Here is a 16,301-nt window from a genome sequence, read left to right on the forward strand (position 1 = left end):
CTTTATCTCCAGAAACACATTTGGCTGATGTCCAGGTGGAGGGGTATTCCAGAAGCTTGCTTGTTCATCATTCTACCACCACTAACCACAACTATTTATCTGGCTCCCCCATATACACAGCACTGTGCAAGAGATCAGCAATAAAAGAGATGGTGAAAGAGACAGGCAAAAGAATAACAATAGGGCTTCCCTGGTGGCGCAGTGGTTGAGAGTCCGCCTGCCGATGCAGGGCACACGGGTTCGTGCCCCGGTCTGGGAAGATCCCACATGCCGCGGAGCGGCTGGGCCCGTGAGCCATGGCCGCTGAGCCTGCGCATCCGGAGCCTGTGCTCCGCAACGGGAGAGGCCACAACAGTGAGAGGCCCGCGTACCGCAAAAAAAAAGAAAAAAAAAAGAATAACAATAAAAAGTAGCATATGCAGAATGACACCAATGTTGGTAAGTAGTTTAGAAAGTCCAAGAACCAGAAAAAAATGGGAACAACTTCATGGAAAGAGTAATATTAAATCAAGTATTAAACAGAACTGACAAGGATGGCATGCAATCAAGCAGAACACTGAGCAAAAAAGAGTGAGAGAAAACTACAAAATTTCAAAGCATGAGTAAGACAATATGCTGGGCCACAAGAGAGTTGACATTGTGAGTGAAAGGTTCAGCACCGACTGTAAGAGGTCTAAAATAACGGGTCAAAATGTATAGACTCTGACTCACATGCAGCGAACAGTCATTGAAGATATGAGGAGAAGGGGAGGAGATATTTAACCTAAGGAGACAAGTACGACAAGGCTTTGAAAACAAGTTCTTAGGTACCAAGACACCATGGATAATTTATTCTGACCACAAGTTCAAAGGGGTATATTTGGTTTAGTTTCCCTAAAACAGCAAAAACCTTGAAGCCATTATTTACCTAAAGCCACCGGAACAAAAGAATAATCTACTTTATGGTGTTACTAAGTATAGTCATACCACAAATAGCTGAAATGTATCACCAAACTCAATTATTAGGGAAACATTAAAAAGTAAAAAATTATTATTTTAAAAACATTACATATCCTCTATTCAGAACCAAAAAGAAATCAATAAAATGAAATGACATCAGTGAATAAGTTTTAAAACTTTATCTCAATTTAAATAGCATAAGAAAATTAGTGTATACATATTCATGAAAATCAACTGCTGAAAGTTGGAAACTATAATCTACATGCCAAAGAGCAATTTTTTTCAGCTTCTTATAAAAATTTTCCCTCTAAACATATTTACCATGTGTGTAAAATTAATTTCCTGAATTACAAGAGAAGATCTGATTTTTACAAATATATCCCCCCAAAGCTAGATGTTGGCTATTCTTTCGGCTTATTTGTTTTTAACTTAGCATAACGTAACTAGAACTTGTGTGCAGTGACCTCATTCCTAAGCGCACAAGGATTAGCATTTTTACAAATTAACCATCTGGTTCCTTTAGAAAGAGTCATATTTTAATATGTCCCTATGTTTCAAAAATACACACAGATACAAAAGGTGAATACATGTTAAGTATACAAAGAAAAAGTAGAGAAAGTGGCATTTAGGGAGGATTATCCTTACTCCCTCATTAATAACCAAATTCTAAAACTCTGACAACCAATTATAATTATAAACTGTTAATTTTATTAAATAGAGCATGAACATAATTAATACCATCCCAAGCAGCTAGGTGGTCCCGTGATTCTGGACATTTTTACCTCTGGAAAACCGATCAGGAAATCTGGCTAACATCCCAAACAAACGAAATGGATTTTAGTGGATGGTCTTCAGCTAATTTATGTAGTCTTGTACATACACCAAAACCGCATACTGTAAATGAATTAATTCTGTTGGCATTGTTCAGAGTCAGAGGCCCAAGAAACGCTGTTCACAGTGTTATTTCACTATTACACTGTACAGTGTTCAGCTTCAAAAAAATGAAAAATTGGTATTTTAAACATAGTATTTTAAAATGTTATGTGCCAAAATAAGCATGAAATAACCCTAATTTGAACAGGTCTTACAATGCTGAGATGACTGAATTTGTTCTATTTCTTTAATTTCTGCTTTTCTTCTTACTTCATTTGCTATTTTGGATGTTTTGCTTGACAAATATGTCATACACTGAATTTAGTTATGTCTATTTAAAAAAAAAAGGCACAGATCCATACTCTGGACAAAACCTTGAGGGCATTAAGAAAAATAAACTAGGTACCACAGACAACCTCAACAAAACCAAAGCATGCCTTTCACCCAGGAAAACAAATGACTTTCAGTTATATCCTGCTTGTCATTTGTGGTTACACAAAACAATAATTAAATTATGTGCTCCAGGAAACAGGAAGGGGTGGATAAGCAAAACACACAAAAAGCCCCTATGGTCCCTATTTGTCCAGATTATAGATCAGCATTCTTCAGGAGCTTCTTTTCTTTTATTATAGGAAGAAAAATTGGGTTGAAGACACTTGTGATTTTAGGGGTTCTGTGATGTCTAAAAACATTAAATACTACCTGTCTTTTCCCAAAGAATTTTACTTTTAAGCAGCAGCAGCCAACAGTCTTTTTATATATGTAAATTGGATGGTGACATTTTCAGCTGAAGACTTCTACCACTTCATTTTGCTTGTAGGACAAAATGTAAGTAATGGTAGTGGTTACAGTAGTAGTGTAGGTGGTGGTAGTCACAGTATGCTTAACGAAGCCTGCGAGGCTGCATTTAGACCCATCGCGGTCTCTATCCTCACCTCCCACCAGTCCACCTCCACTCCAGTCATACAAGTCTTATTTCAGTGCCCCTGAATGAAGCTCTTCAAGGACTTTTCACACACTGTTCCTTCTGTATTTCTCTTTAAATAGCTAACTCCTGAATACCAGTTTAGCTTTAAGTAAATGCCACATCTGCCCAGAGATGCTCACTTTACTGCCCTCTACTCCCAACTTAAATCACTGTCCAGGGCTCTCTTACATAAGGACAGTTTACTTTTTCCTTAGTATCATTATCGCAATTTGTAATTAAACGTTTTTTGTGTGTTTGTTTACTGTTTTATCCCCAACTGCACAGTATGTTCCTTGACGACAGGGAACAATACCTGCTTAGTTCAACTGCATAAATCCAGTGACTAAATCTTGATAGGCATTTAATATTTGGTAAATACATTCATGAATTAAGTAACTAATGAAAGACCAATCTTCCTACTTATAAATTCCTTACTGTTCTCAGCACAGTAAATAGCAAAAATTATTTTTCAATGAGAGTTGGGAAGAAGGGGCGAGGTCTCTTCCATCACTGTCTACTGTCCTGACGTATCTTCTAGAGACCTCTATCTCCAAAGTAGGTAGGTTCTGTGAAGTACTTCGACCTCCTTAAAGAAATCAAAGAAGGAATCTAACAAGCCTGAAAATGAAGTCTTGAAATTTAAGTCTGAGTGAAATCTGCATGTGTATTGAGGGTGGGAGCAGTAAGTCTCTACTCAGTTAATTCCTTATTTCACTTTTTAGCAACCTCTTCCATGTATTTGGTGTGTATCATTACATTAGAGTTGAGATATTCAGTTCATCACTAAGGTATGTCTCAAAATCTAGCATGGATAATTATAATAAGCATACTCAATTTCTTCCTTTAGTTTCATCAGGAAACATCCTTTCTTTTCATGCCAATAAAACAATCCTCCTGTTGTGCACTGAGCAGCTCCACACCTACACAGATCTGCCCTACAGGTGCCTGGATTTTAATAGTGGTGACTTCATGCTTTTTATATGTCCTTTGCAAAATGAGACAAGAGCTCTGGAGGTAAAAATATTAGAATATGTGGCATTTTGCATTTGTCTAAAAGTTATGGGCTGAAAAATGCCATAAGATAAATGTGCCCTTATAAAGGGAGAAAATTATAGAAAACTGGTAATTTCTTTTACAAGGAGACTTCTTTCTGACCTTAGATACAATCCTTCTGTCAAACTTAAAATTCTTTTATTTCACCGTTTCTTAGAAAAATATTCAGTAGTAGAAATCATAATGAATCAAGCGGCACCTACATTCAATTAGTTATATAATCTTAGACAAAGTATTAAGCCATAAGGTTTCCCTATTTCTATTTGTAAAATGAGAGGGAAAGTCATAGGTTCATTTTAAAGGATTAAGGTACATAATATTCTCTCTGGCAAATGGAAGGCACTCCATAATTGTTAGTCTTGTGACTGTTTACGAGAGAAAACATCCTGATAAGTCCTTGTGTGGTTTAATAGTTTTTAGGCAAATTTAGAAGCCAGGGCAGATTTAGCAGAAATGAATGACATCTCCTCTGAAGGTCAACCAAGATTGTCTGAGTAAGTTAACAGGACACACAAAGTTCCGTTTTACAAGTTCTACCTTCATTAGACTCATTTCTTCTAAAATTCATGTTATACTCAGTATGTTTCATCAGATTATACAACAGGTTACCTATGGCTATACTATGGACTGATCAACATAAAAATCTAAACAAATTAGTCATTAATTCTTTTCTTGGTTGGTTTATATTGGATAGAATGACATTTAATTCAGGAGATTATATTAATTCCTTGGTGAGAGCATGTCCTCAGGCTGTTGGTTTTGGCTAGTTAGCGCCTCTTGTCCATTGTTGATTCCAAAACTATTCAGAATTTTCTGATCATCTCTGGAGTTTTTTATACAGAATTTCTGGTAGACTCAATTACTAAGACCTAGAAGCCATATAAAATAGACTGTACCTCCACTCATTTGACTAGGGAATTATAGTTGAGATGGATGATGATCTTGATGAGGAAATTTTAGGTACAATAAAGCAAATTTCTGATGTTCAGAGAAGACTCAGGTCTATATAGAGTCCTGCCTCACATGCCACAGGAAACTAGGATGGCCATGTTAGTGGGTGTTTTCTTTTTTACAACTTAGAAGATTTATTTTGAGATAGTAACAGTTTGTGATAATCAGTCTCTAAAACACACCCCCCAACGATACCCACACTTCCCAGTATTCACAACCTTGTATAATTCCCTCCTGAGTGTGTGTTGGACATACAGACTTGCCTCAAATGAACAGAATACAAAAGAAATGATGGAATGTCACTTCTGAGAGTAGTTTACTAAAGTACTGGGCCTTCAATCCTGAGTGCCATGTGGTGAGGCAGGCGTGTGGAGAAGCCTACATGGCAAGGGATTGAGACCTGCCAACAAACACGTAAGTTTGAGAGCAGAATCTACTTCCACATCAAGTCTTCAGATTAGACTGTAGAGGACAGCCTATAGAGGACAGACGGCTTCACTGTAATCAAATGAAAGACCTTGAGTCAAAGGAACCTGGCTAAGCTGTGCCTAGATTCTTAACCCACAGAAACTGAGACAGTAGATGTTTGTTACTTAAGGTCACTAAATTTGGGGGTAACTTGTTATGCAGCAAGCACAATACAATATAAAATACAATGTCCAACTTAGTAATAAGAAGTTGTGATCATTTATCCATTCATTTATTTATTTATTCAACATTCAATAAATGTCCCCCTTTTATCAAGACTGCATCATGCTTTGGGAAGACCTCACATGGGGCTGTATAGCCTCTCACAAAACACAATAGAAGGGTACATAAACCAGACTTCAGGGGAAAAACAAACAGGAAAAGCTCCCTGGGAAAATGACATCGTGGGTGAAGGCCCTGGAGGTAAGAAAGTACTATCACATTTGAGAAGCTGCAAAAAGTAGAGCTGGTCTGAAGAGTGCACAGTTAGTTAGAGAGTGCAGGGCTGTTTGGCAAGGGTGCTGGTTAAGAAGACAGATTTTGGTGTTACATGAATCCAAGTTCATCTCCATGTCCCTGTTCTGCCCCTTCACAACAATGTTAACAAGAACCATTTAAACATCCCCTCTATGCCTCAGTTCTTTCATCTGGAAAAAAACACGTTAACAGTACCCATTTCAAAAGGTTGTTAAGAGCATTTGCCATGGTACCTAGCATAAAATTAGTGCTGAAAATCGTTGGCTGTTATTATTGTTGTTTCTGTTATTTTTATTAGTAGTGTTAGTCATGTGAGAGATCTTATGAGACACAGCAAGGAATTTTTATATTAATTTAGAAGCAGTGGAAAACCAAGAAACAGATTTGAATGGGGGAATAACATGATAAACAATTTAGAACAATCATTCAAACGGCCCCATAAAGAATAAATCTGAGAGGGGCAAGATTGAAGGCTGGAGGTCAGTTAACAGGCTGTTGCAATAATCCAGACAACAGCTGGGGTGCCTAGGACGGTGGCAATGAAGGTAAAAGGACACATATGAAGGATAATGAGAGGTAGAATTCAAATGTTTTGGAACTTGATTTGCTTTGGGAGTGAGATAGAGAATGAGTCAAACTTTATACGAGGTTTAGGGAATGAGGAAATGATATGCATTTTCAGAGACTGAAACCTTAGCAGATGGAGAAGGACTGGCTGGAAAAAGAATATGTGAATGTGAAATATCATCGACATCATCAACATTTAAGGGACCTCTGACTGAATATACAGATCTGAAATGCAGGAAAATGAATAATTAAACACAGGGCTAGAGAATATTTTGTGTCCCTAGCAAATGAAGGATATGTGAAGCCATCAGCATTTTTTTTAAAGAAGTCCAATTACCTATGTACAAAAATCTAAAACTCATCAATAGAATCTTGAATCCTGCAAAAGAAACTTAGAAGAAGCAGCCAAAAATGAAAAAGGATGAAAGGAAAAACAAGATGTTACAGAATCTACTGGATGAGACTCCTTCCAGAAAAAATAGTATCAGACAAGAGAGTCAAGTGGTGCAATAAATAAGGTAAGGACTGATAAATGTCTTGTGGATTTCCCATAGAAAGGTCACTGAGGACTTCACCGAGAGCAGTTCCTTCTGGAAGGTTAGGGCAGAAGTCAAAATGCAGTGGACAGAGGAATGAGAAGATAAATTATTTTAAAGAAGCTTGGCTACAGTGTAACCTTGGGTTTAGAACTGTTTCTTTGTTTTTGTTTTAATGGAAGGTACATGTATCTGTTAATGGGGGAGGGGGAAGGGGGGAAGAGAACCAGAGCTCAGGAGAGGAAATAGTCTCAATGAGAAGATGGCTACAGATGCAAGATTCTTTAAAGGTTTGGTGTTTGGAAGATAGGAATGTTCCCATATTGGAGTATATAATTATACTCTGAAGTAAGAGATAAGACCATATTTAAGAGTGGAGGTAAAGATGGTGGAGTTAGACCAGTGGTTCTCAACTGGAGGATGATTTTGTCTCCCCTCCAGGCAACATTTAGCAATGTCTGGAGACATTTTCTTTGCTACAACTAGGGGGTATAATACTGTCAACTAGTGGGTAGAAGACTGGGATACTGCTAAACAGTGTCAAGGCACAGGACTGTCCCTCACAATATCTAGTCCAAAATGCCAATAGTGCCAAGGTTAAGAAACCTGGGTTAGACATTTAAGGAGAGAGGAAAAGGTTTAAAATATCCACTGAGGAGAGTGGGGAGCTCACAATGGAATCACGGTATGCTTTTGCTTTACAACATTCAGGGCCCAGTGAAGAATGAATACCACTATTTTTAAAGTACAATAATCTACACTGCTGTATACTTTTCTCCAGCAGTGTTAAGACTGAATATAGGCTCAGAGAAGTGAAAAGTTAGACTGAAAACATGAATGAGGTTTTACTAACTGGGTTTAATAGAAGGACAAGGGAATTAAAGATATTGGCAAAAGATCCATGATCCACTGAAGTGATGGATCATGGTATCTAAGTAAAGTGTGAAACAAAAGGTAGCTGAAAGAGAGAAGACAGTGGGATTAGAGTTTCCTATAAAATTTAAGTATGTGCAGTTAGAGTAATTTAGTATAAGATAAGGAAAGGTAAAATATTGTGGTCAGAAGTTAAGAAATAGCCTTAGTATTTATTTTTCAGCACAGTTAAGATGATGGCTATATCCAGACGGGGCCCAACAGGTAGGTAGATGAGGTGCACTGAAAACAACGGACACTGGAAATGAGAAGGACAGGACCTGAGAAGCGAAGGCACTGAAAAAAAAAAAAAAAAAATCACACAGCGCCAGTTACACACCATTGTGTGTATCCCTAAATTCCACATCATATCATTATTTAAACAATGATTTGAAAACATACATGGACCCAATGTATTATTGCAGCACTACATACAACAGCCAGGACACGAAAGCAACCTAAATGTCCATCAACAGATGAATGGATTAAAAAGATGTGGTATATACATATATAATGGAATACTACTCAGCCATAAAAAAGAATGAAATAATGCCATTTGCAGCAACGTGGATGGACCTCAAGATTGTCATCCTGAGTGAAGTACGTCAGACAGAGAAAGACAAATATCATATGATATCGCTTATATGTGGAATCTTAAAAAATGGTACAAATGAACTTATTTACCAAACAGAAATAGTCACAGATGCAGAAAACGAACTTACACAGTTACCAGGGAGGAGAGCGGGGGAGGGATAAATCGGGAGATTGGGATTGACATATACACAAAACTATATGTAAAATAGATAATTAATAAGGACCTATTGTATAGCACAGGGAACTCTACTCAATACTCTGTAATGGCCTATATGGGAAAAGAATCTAAAAAAGAGTGGATATATGTATATGTATAACTGATTCACTTTGCTGTACAGCAGAAAGTAACACAACATTGTAAATCACCTATACTCCAATAAAAATTAGAAAAAACCACACAAAACAATGAATAAACAAATTTCTCTCTTAAAATAGAGCTGGGAGACCAGAAGGGGGAGCCCTCACACCCTGCGACCACAGCTGAGCCCAACAAGAAGAAACGGTCCTCTTCTCTCCTGGCAAGGACTCAGCAAATAGAAACCATGGGCTGTCTATTTACTCTAGCCCTCCCAACTTCCTTGCTTCTTCTATAAAAGTGTCCTTCCCTTGCTATGGGGGGACTTGCAAGTGGCTTGTCATGGTTGCAGACCCCAAATTTCAATTGTCTACTTTATCCTGAAGAGAAACCTATCTTTGCTGAAGAAATATCTGGCAGTCTATTTGTTTTAGATCAATAATTACCAAACATATACAGGAAAAGTAACAACAAAAAGAGACTATCACAATAATTGTAACAAAAAGGACTCTTTGTAGAATTTAACACTGGGAAGACCAAGGAATGAGTCACACAGGATGCAACAAGAGTGTAGAACCCAGCTCTCTAAACCTAGGGTTGATAGCCAAATTCCCAGTAACACTCTTTCAGGGCTCCATCTTATTGGCTTCGGCACTAAATGGATAAAGCATGAATGAAATTATCCAAGAGTAGAAGACGATTTTTCAGGCAAAACGTTGCCTCACGGGGTCAGACAATGGGAAGTTATCTACACTTAAATATCCTGCAGGATGCAGCAGAGAAATTAGGGCACAGAACTTAGGAACAGATTCTTAACAGGTGGATTTGAGATAGAAGGCAAAGAACAAGGTGCTAAAAATTCCAGCAACAGAGGAGGAATACTCAAAAGTCTACGAATAAAGGCAACTTGGAAAAGAAGATTGTAGTATAACCTTTATACCCAAGAGACAGCTGAGGTGGCTGCCATTTCTTTCCAGCTTTAGATTGTTGCTCCAAATGCTACTGGTAGAATTTAGCACTGACTGCTATCAAAACGACCACGGGGAGCTTGTTAAAAACTGAAATTCCAGAACTTATCCCAGATGATTCACTAAATATTTACACATTCCAGGAATCTATGTATTTAACAGTTCATGTATTTAATACAGGACTGAAATTTGGGAATTCGTAGTATCTACTACTTAATACTGTCACACCTTCATCTCAGCTGATGAGTTGAGATGTTAACAACAGATGTCATTGTTAAGTCTCTTATAGTTCATATTCGTTGAAAACTTACGGTATGGCAGATGTTTTTCTAAGCACATTAAAATACATTTTTAAAGTTCAGTTGTCCCAACAACTTTACAGTGCAGATGTTATTAACATTTTCCATTTAAGATAAGGAAACTAGGCAATAAAACAGACATCAGAGCACTGGCAATCTGATACCAGAGACTGTTCTCTTTACTGACTGTGCTGTCATGATAGAACTAGCTTACTAAAATAAACTTTTTCCTTTTCCTTTCAACTAGAATTATGTACGTTGTTAAAAAGCCATGACATGTTGATCATAAACCCAGGCAGTTACACATTTTAATGAAAACAAGAAAACTGATGAAAACAATAAAATCAGCTTGGCAAGCAAAACATTTCAAAGCACAAAATTATCATAAAAATAATGGATGTCCTTAGGGGTAAAAGTAGTAAATAATTCCTATACACCTCCTCACACTCACGGCTACTTCTAGCATTTCCTTAACCCTGATACTAAATATGAGGTTAACTTGGACATTGATCAGTTCAAAAAAGGGAGGGGGGGCAAGAAACATCCATTAACTTCTTCAATATCATAATTATCCTATCTTTTGCATTTCTGTTTCTTTTTTTTTCTTTCTCCCTTAATCTCTTTCTTTTCTTCATGTATTCAACAAACTTTAGTAAGCATCTAGCATGTGCTGGGCACCGTGGCTCTCAAGACAAGTATCAACCTCATGCAGGGGCTCATGTGCACCGGGGGCGGTGGGGGGGGCTTTCTAAAGAAGTCACACTGACGCTGAATTTTAAAGGAGAAATAGAACTCGGAGAACGAAGGTGGGGAGGAAATCCAGAAGAGGAGTGGAGAAGGGGAACGAATTGTATTTCAAGTCAAAAGTGATGGCAAAACACAGGATTTCATTATAGCAAAATAAGAAAATTAGCTTGAAAGTACTTTTATGCCTTCTCAAGGAAAGCATCTTTGTATGATAAAAATCTGTGGCAATCAAATGTATTTTATCAAACTGGATCTTTGAATACTTACATTTAATTCATTTTTTAGCATTTCTTCAAGACGATGACCTACATGTTCTTCATCTTCTTTTGCGTCCATAACTACACAAATTTGTTGTGAAATTCTTTCTGAGATAAAAAAGAAAAAAAATTTTAAGTTTCAAACAGAATACGCAACAAAGCCCTAGTATGCTGAAACCTATACGAACCCACTGTTCATAACTATTGAACAAGAATAGGGAGGTGTGGGCTTTAGGCCAAGTGGAGTGACTTGGACTGCACAGAGATGTCCTGGACTCAACTGACCATCCAAGCCAGTAAATCTACGTCTTTAACATTTTGTGGGTGGGTAAACAGGACATCACGTAAGCAACAGAAATAAGGATCTTTGGATATATTTGAAGAGAGTAACTGCAGGTGACAGCTACTTGGCTCAAGAATTCAATCCTTCCACATTTACAAGGAATCTCCCAGAATCTGATGGAATCCCATCTCCCAGGCAGATCCTCTGGTTAGGCCATAAGATGTCTCCTGCATACAGCTCACTGTGCCACCTGGTGCCCTGGCTACACACAGCATTTTCCTTGCCATTCCAGTCAATTCAATTAAATTCCGTCTGTTTAACTATTACCACAACAAGTGAAAATAGCCAAAAATAGATTTTCTTCAAATTTGGAAGGCTTGAGATGATATAATTTAAAATCATAAGCTGTATGACATAGTGATATTCACCTTTGTAAACCCTGGTGCACTCTCCCCAAATATGTGCAGTCCTCCTTTACAGTAAACAGATCTAAAATACTAAGAAATGGCTATATTGCTGCCAGTTAAGAACACTTTTCATGGTATTACATCATGGATTTTTTTTAAAAGCCTAATTTTAAATAGGAGTCCCAAACCAAAAGTTAGTTTAACTTATGACCTAGCTGCTTCTTACACTGGCAACTCCATATAACAGGCTCTCTAGAAACACTGTTCTAGCAATAGTTAATGATTCTTCCAAAAAAAGCTGGGGAGGACCAAACTTTTTTTTTCTTTTTCAATAAATCATAGCTGTTTTATTAATTCTAAGAGAGATTTTTGTTTTGTTTTGTTTTAGTTTGTTTGGCCTCGCCACACAGCATGTGGGATCTTAGTTTCCCAACCACGGATCAAACCCATGTCCCTGCACTGGAAGTGTGAAGGCGTGGAGTCTTAACCACTGGACCACCAGGGAAGTCCAAAACATTTAAAATAATAACGTCACCCGGTTAATAGTATTCCTGTTCCTACCTACCTCCCACTTATCAATAATAGTATATGTTCCAAGAGCCATACCCGATATTCACACCATTTCTCATGATGACCCTGAAAACAATATTATTATGGATCTATGTGACAGATTCAGGAAACGACGTCAGAGAAACAAAGTAACTTGCCCAAGATCACAGGGTTATGAGTAAAAGAAAAAGAATTCAAATCCAAAGAAATTAAGCTTACGAACACACCGCTATTCTATGGCACTAAAATGAAAAGAAAAAGACATCTGACATGAATTGAACATCAAGTATTTTCATATGAGAGGTCCTAATGCTTCATAGTCATTATTCCATTTAATGCCTCAAAATAAATATGTATTATAAGCTATGTATTATAATTCCTGTTTTTACTCACAAGGTACTTAAATCCAAGTCTTCCCAAAGCTTCTGCCTTTTCTATCATGCTTCCTACCTTAGAGTAATTTCTGTAAAAGAATGTGAAACGGTCTTGACTCTTTTATACCCTACAAATTCAAGAAAACTAATATAAGCATAGTAATTCAAATGGATTAAGAGGACACTTCTCTGCTGGATACAGATCTGCTATAATTATATTATCTTAAAATCATTTCATCTTTTAGGACTGTGTTCACCCATCATTAAGATTCCTACAAACTTGAAAATGTCCATAATTTTAAGTTACACAAGCCTAATAAAATTAAATATAATTAAGAACACAAATGGATGGTACAGATATTAAGTGCTATGGAACATCACTGTGATTAGAAAGGTAAATTGGTTGACAAGATTAAATAAATCTTTATGCTAAAATGAGCTAGGAGCTCACTCTTGAAAGGTAAACTTTGCTTAGTAGAGCCAAGGGGCTTTGAAAGTGATTAAGAGAAACAAGATTTTTTTTTAAATTTAATGTATCGGGGTAGAAAGAGTACAAGCATAAACTTATTGTGACAGGAGACAAGATAAGTACTCAAAAAATCACTGAATGATTTAGCAGTGAGCTATGAAGTGGTATACTCAGTGAAGCCAGGACATGAGGGTCCCATGCTTTCCTGAATACCTAGAGTGTCCTGAAAGCTTTAGATGTAACTATAGTACGAGCAGTAGCTTTTGAAAACCAAGTTAATTCAAATGTATGTATTGTATTCTCTTAAATATTTGGAGAAATTTGGACTTTGTAATGTCCTAGCAAAAATCCAGTTACACTTCCAAATGCTTCTTTCACATACACCAAAAACATTATAATAAAAAATTTAATGTGTAAGTACAAAGTAATTTACTACATATGTAATATGATGGCACCACAATAATTCTGACTAATTTATAAAATAATGCATAAACAATACTTTTTAAAACAAAACACAACATACGCAGATTTCCCTTCCTTGTTTCATCATATATCCTTTATAGAATTCCAAGCTCCATCAAATGTAAATCAACAATAAATTAAAACTGACATTATCCCCCTCCAAAACTGAGATACAGTTAGCCCTTGAACATGGGTTTGAATTGCAAAGTGTCCACTTATACACAGATTTCTTCAAAAAAAAAAAATTTTTTTTTTAATTAAAAAAAAATTTTTTTTCAATAGGAAATTTTTTTAATACAGTGCTATATGATCCTCAGTTGGATATGTATCTATCCTATATATATATATATATATATATATATATATATATATATATCCTCAGGTAGATCCTCTACCCACAGATAGAGAGTTGACTATAAATTATATGTGGATTTTCAATTTTGTGAGGGTCAGTGCCTCTAACACCCAGGTTGTCCAAAGATCAACTGTATAAACAAAATGAAGTAACTCAAAATCAATTTGGCATTAATTTTTTGCCATGTGTCAGCTGTTCTAAATAGCTTTTTGTTTGGGAATCTTTGCATTACCATATAAATTTTACAATAAATTTGCACAAAATCACCTGCTATTTACTTATTTATTTATTTAAAGTATTTTGGTCATGTGCGCGGCTTGAGGGATCTTAGCTCCCCTATTAAGGGATGGAACCGGGGCCCCCTGCAGTGGAAGCACAGAGTCCTAACCACTGGACCACCAGGGAAGTCCCTCACCTGCTTTTTAGACAAAAATGACATCTTTAAAATCGCAAGCCTTTCAATTATAAACATAATATATTCCTCTATTTATTGAGATCTTCCTTAATTTTTCTCAGTGTTTTATAGTCTCCAGTGTAGTCTTTTTGCAATTTTTGTTAAATTTCTAAAAAACATTATTGATGCTATTGTAAATAATATCTTTAGTTGCATTTTCTACTTCTTGATGTACAAAAATATCTTAAGATTTTTATACAGTCTTTGCAATTTAGTAACTGCTAAATTCACTTATAAATTCTAAGGGTTTAAAAGTTATTTCAAATTTTTTATATATACAAACATGTCATTTGTGAACAAAATTTTATTTCCTTTTTTCCAAATCATAATTTTTTAATCTGATAATGCAACCTTTAGAATTTTGCTTCTATGTTCATGATAAAAATTAGCCTGTAATTTTACTCTTATAAGGTCCTTGTCAGAGATTTATTAAACATTTACACTGCCTTCATGTAATGGGTTGGAAAGTTCTCTCTTTTTCTATTTTCTGAAGAAATGTGTATGACTGGTGTTATTTCTTCTTTTCAAGGGTTTTGTAAAATTCACTGGTAAAAGCCAACTGTCTTTGTGGTAGCGTTCTTAATTAGATTCAATAACTTAAATGAACAACTTTTCCTAGTTATATTTGCCTATGAATGTGTTCATTTAACCTAAATTTAAGTCTATTAGCGTAAAGCTATGGACTGAATGTTTCTGTTCCCCCAAAGTTCATGTTGAAGCTTTAACCCCCCAGTGTGATGGTACTAGGAAGTAGGGCCCTTGGGAGGTAATTAGGTTTAGATGAGATCATGAAGTGAAGATCATCTCATAGGGTGAAGTCCACATGATGGGATGAGTGCCCTTATAAAAAGAGGAAAAGACACCAGACCTTCCTCTCACATCCATGTGAGGATTCAGCAAGCAGGCAGCTGTCTGCAAGCCCAGAAGAGACCCCTTATCTGGAAAATGAATCAGCTAGCACCTTTATCTTGGAATTCCCAACTTCCAGAACTGTGAGAAAAAAATTCCTATTGTTTAAGCCATCCAGTCTATGGTATTTCATTATGGCAGCCCAAGCTGACGAACAAAGTTGCTCACATCTCATTGCAATGTCTATAGGGTCATCAATGATGCTCTTTTTTCATTTCTGATAATAATTATTTGAGCCTTCAATATTTTTCATGATCACTTTTGCCAAGGTTTTATCAATTTTATTAACATTTTCAAATAAAAGTTGTGCTGATTCTTATGCTTGTCTTCTAACTTATGAATGTTTACTATTTTCTTCAATATCTTCTTCATCCTACTATCTATAGATTTAGTTCACTGTTCTTTTCTAATTTCTTACAAAAGAAAAAAAATAGTGGACTTTTGTGCTTTTCCTTTATTCTAATACAGTCAACCCTTGAACAATACAGGTTCAAACTGCGAGAGTCCACTTACACTTGTTTTTTTCAATATGTACATAGTACAGTACTACATGAGTGTGATTGGTTAAATCTACAGATCCAAAACTGTGGACACAGAAGGCCAACTGTAAAGTTATCCACAAATTTTACACTGTGAGGAAGGTCAGGTTCCAAACCTGATGTTGTTCAAGGGTCAACATTTAAGGCTCTAAATTTTCCTCTAATAACAGCTTTATTTATACATCAAACATTGTGATATTTTTCAGTTTAAATTATTTCATTTTCAATTTAAAAGATTTCATTCATTTTTTTCTCACCTTATACACTTCTAGCTTCCACTGTGATTTCTCATTTGACTCATGGATTATTAATTTTATTGTCTTTATTAGTCTGTTATTGTGCAAGAAGTTGCCATAAATTTAACAGATTAAAACACCCACTAAGTATCTCACAATTCTATAAGATAGAGAAGGAGAAAGCTAGAGAGAGAAAGAGCAAAAGACAGCATGAGCATACACAAGAAGAAATGATAATGAGCTCACACATAAAGAAATGATAGAGCAAATGGGGCAAAACGTAAAAAATCAGTGAACTGGTGATCTGGGTAAAAGACAGATGGAAGTTATACGTACTATTCTTGCATCTTTGAAGTTTGAA

General features: G+C 36.2%; 1 protein-coding gene across 7 annotated transcripts in view; it reads right to left on the reverse strand.

Annotated features, from left to right (window-relative positions):
• CRPPA (CDP-L-ribitol pyrophosphorylase A) overlaps nt 1-16,301 on the reverse strand; it is a 466,682-nt gene that overhangs the window by 309,189 nt on the left and 141,192 nt on the right. For all 7 annotated transcript variants that reach the window (XM_028490069.2, XM_055085022.1, XM_055085024.1 and 4 more), the window contains exon 6: nt 10,914-11,011. In XM_028490069.2, the coding sequence (XP_028345870.1) occupies nt 10,914-11,011 (98 nt within the window). The remainder of the gene's footprint in view (nt 1-10,913; nt 11,012-16,301) is intronic.

This window comes from Physeter macrocephalus, chromosome 5 (genome assembly GCF_002837175.3).
Source record: "Physeter macrocephalus isolate SW-GA chromosome 5, ASM283717v5, whole genome shotgun sequence".
In the NCBI taxonomy this organism is placed as follows: Eukaryota; Metazoa; Chordata; class Mammalia; order Artiodactyla; family Physeteridae; genus Physeter; species Physeter macrocephalus.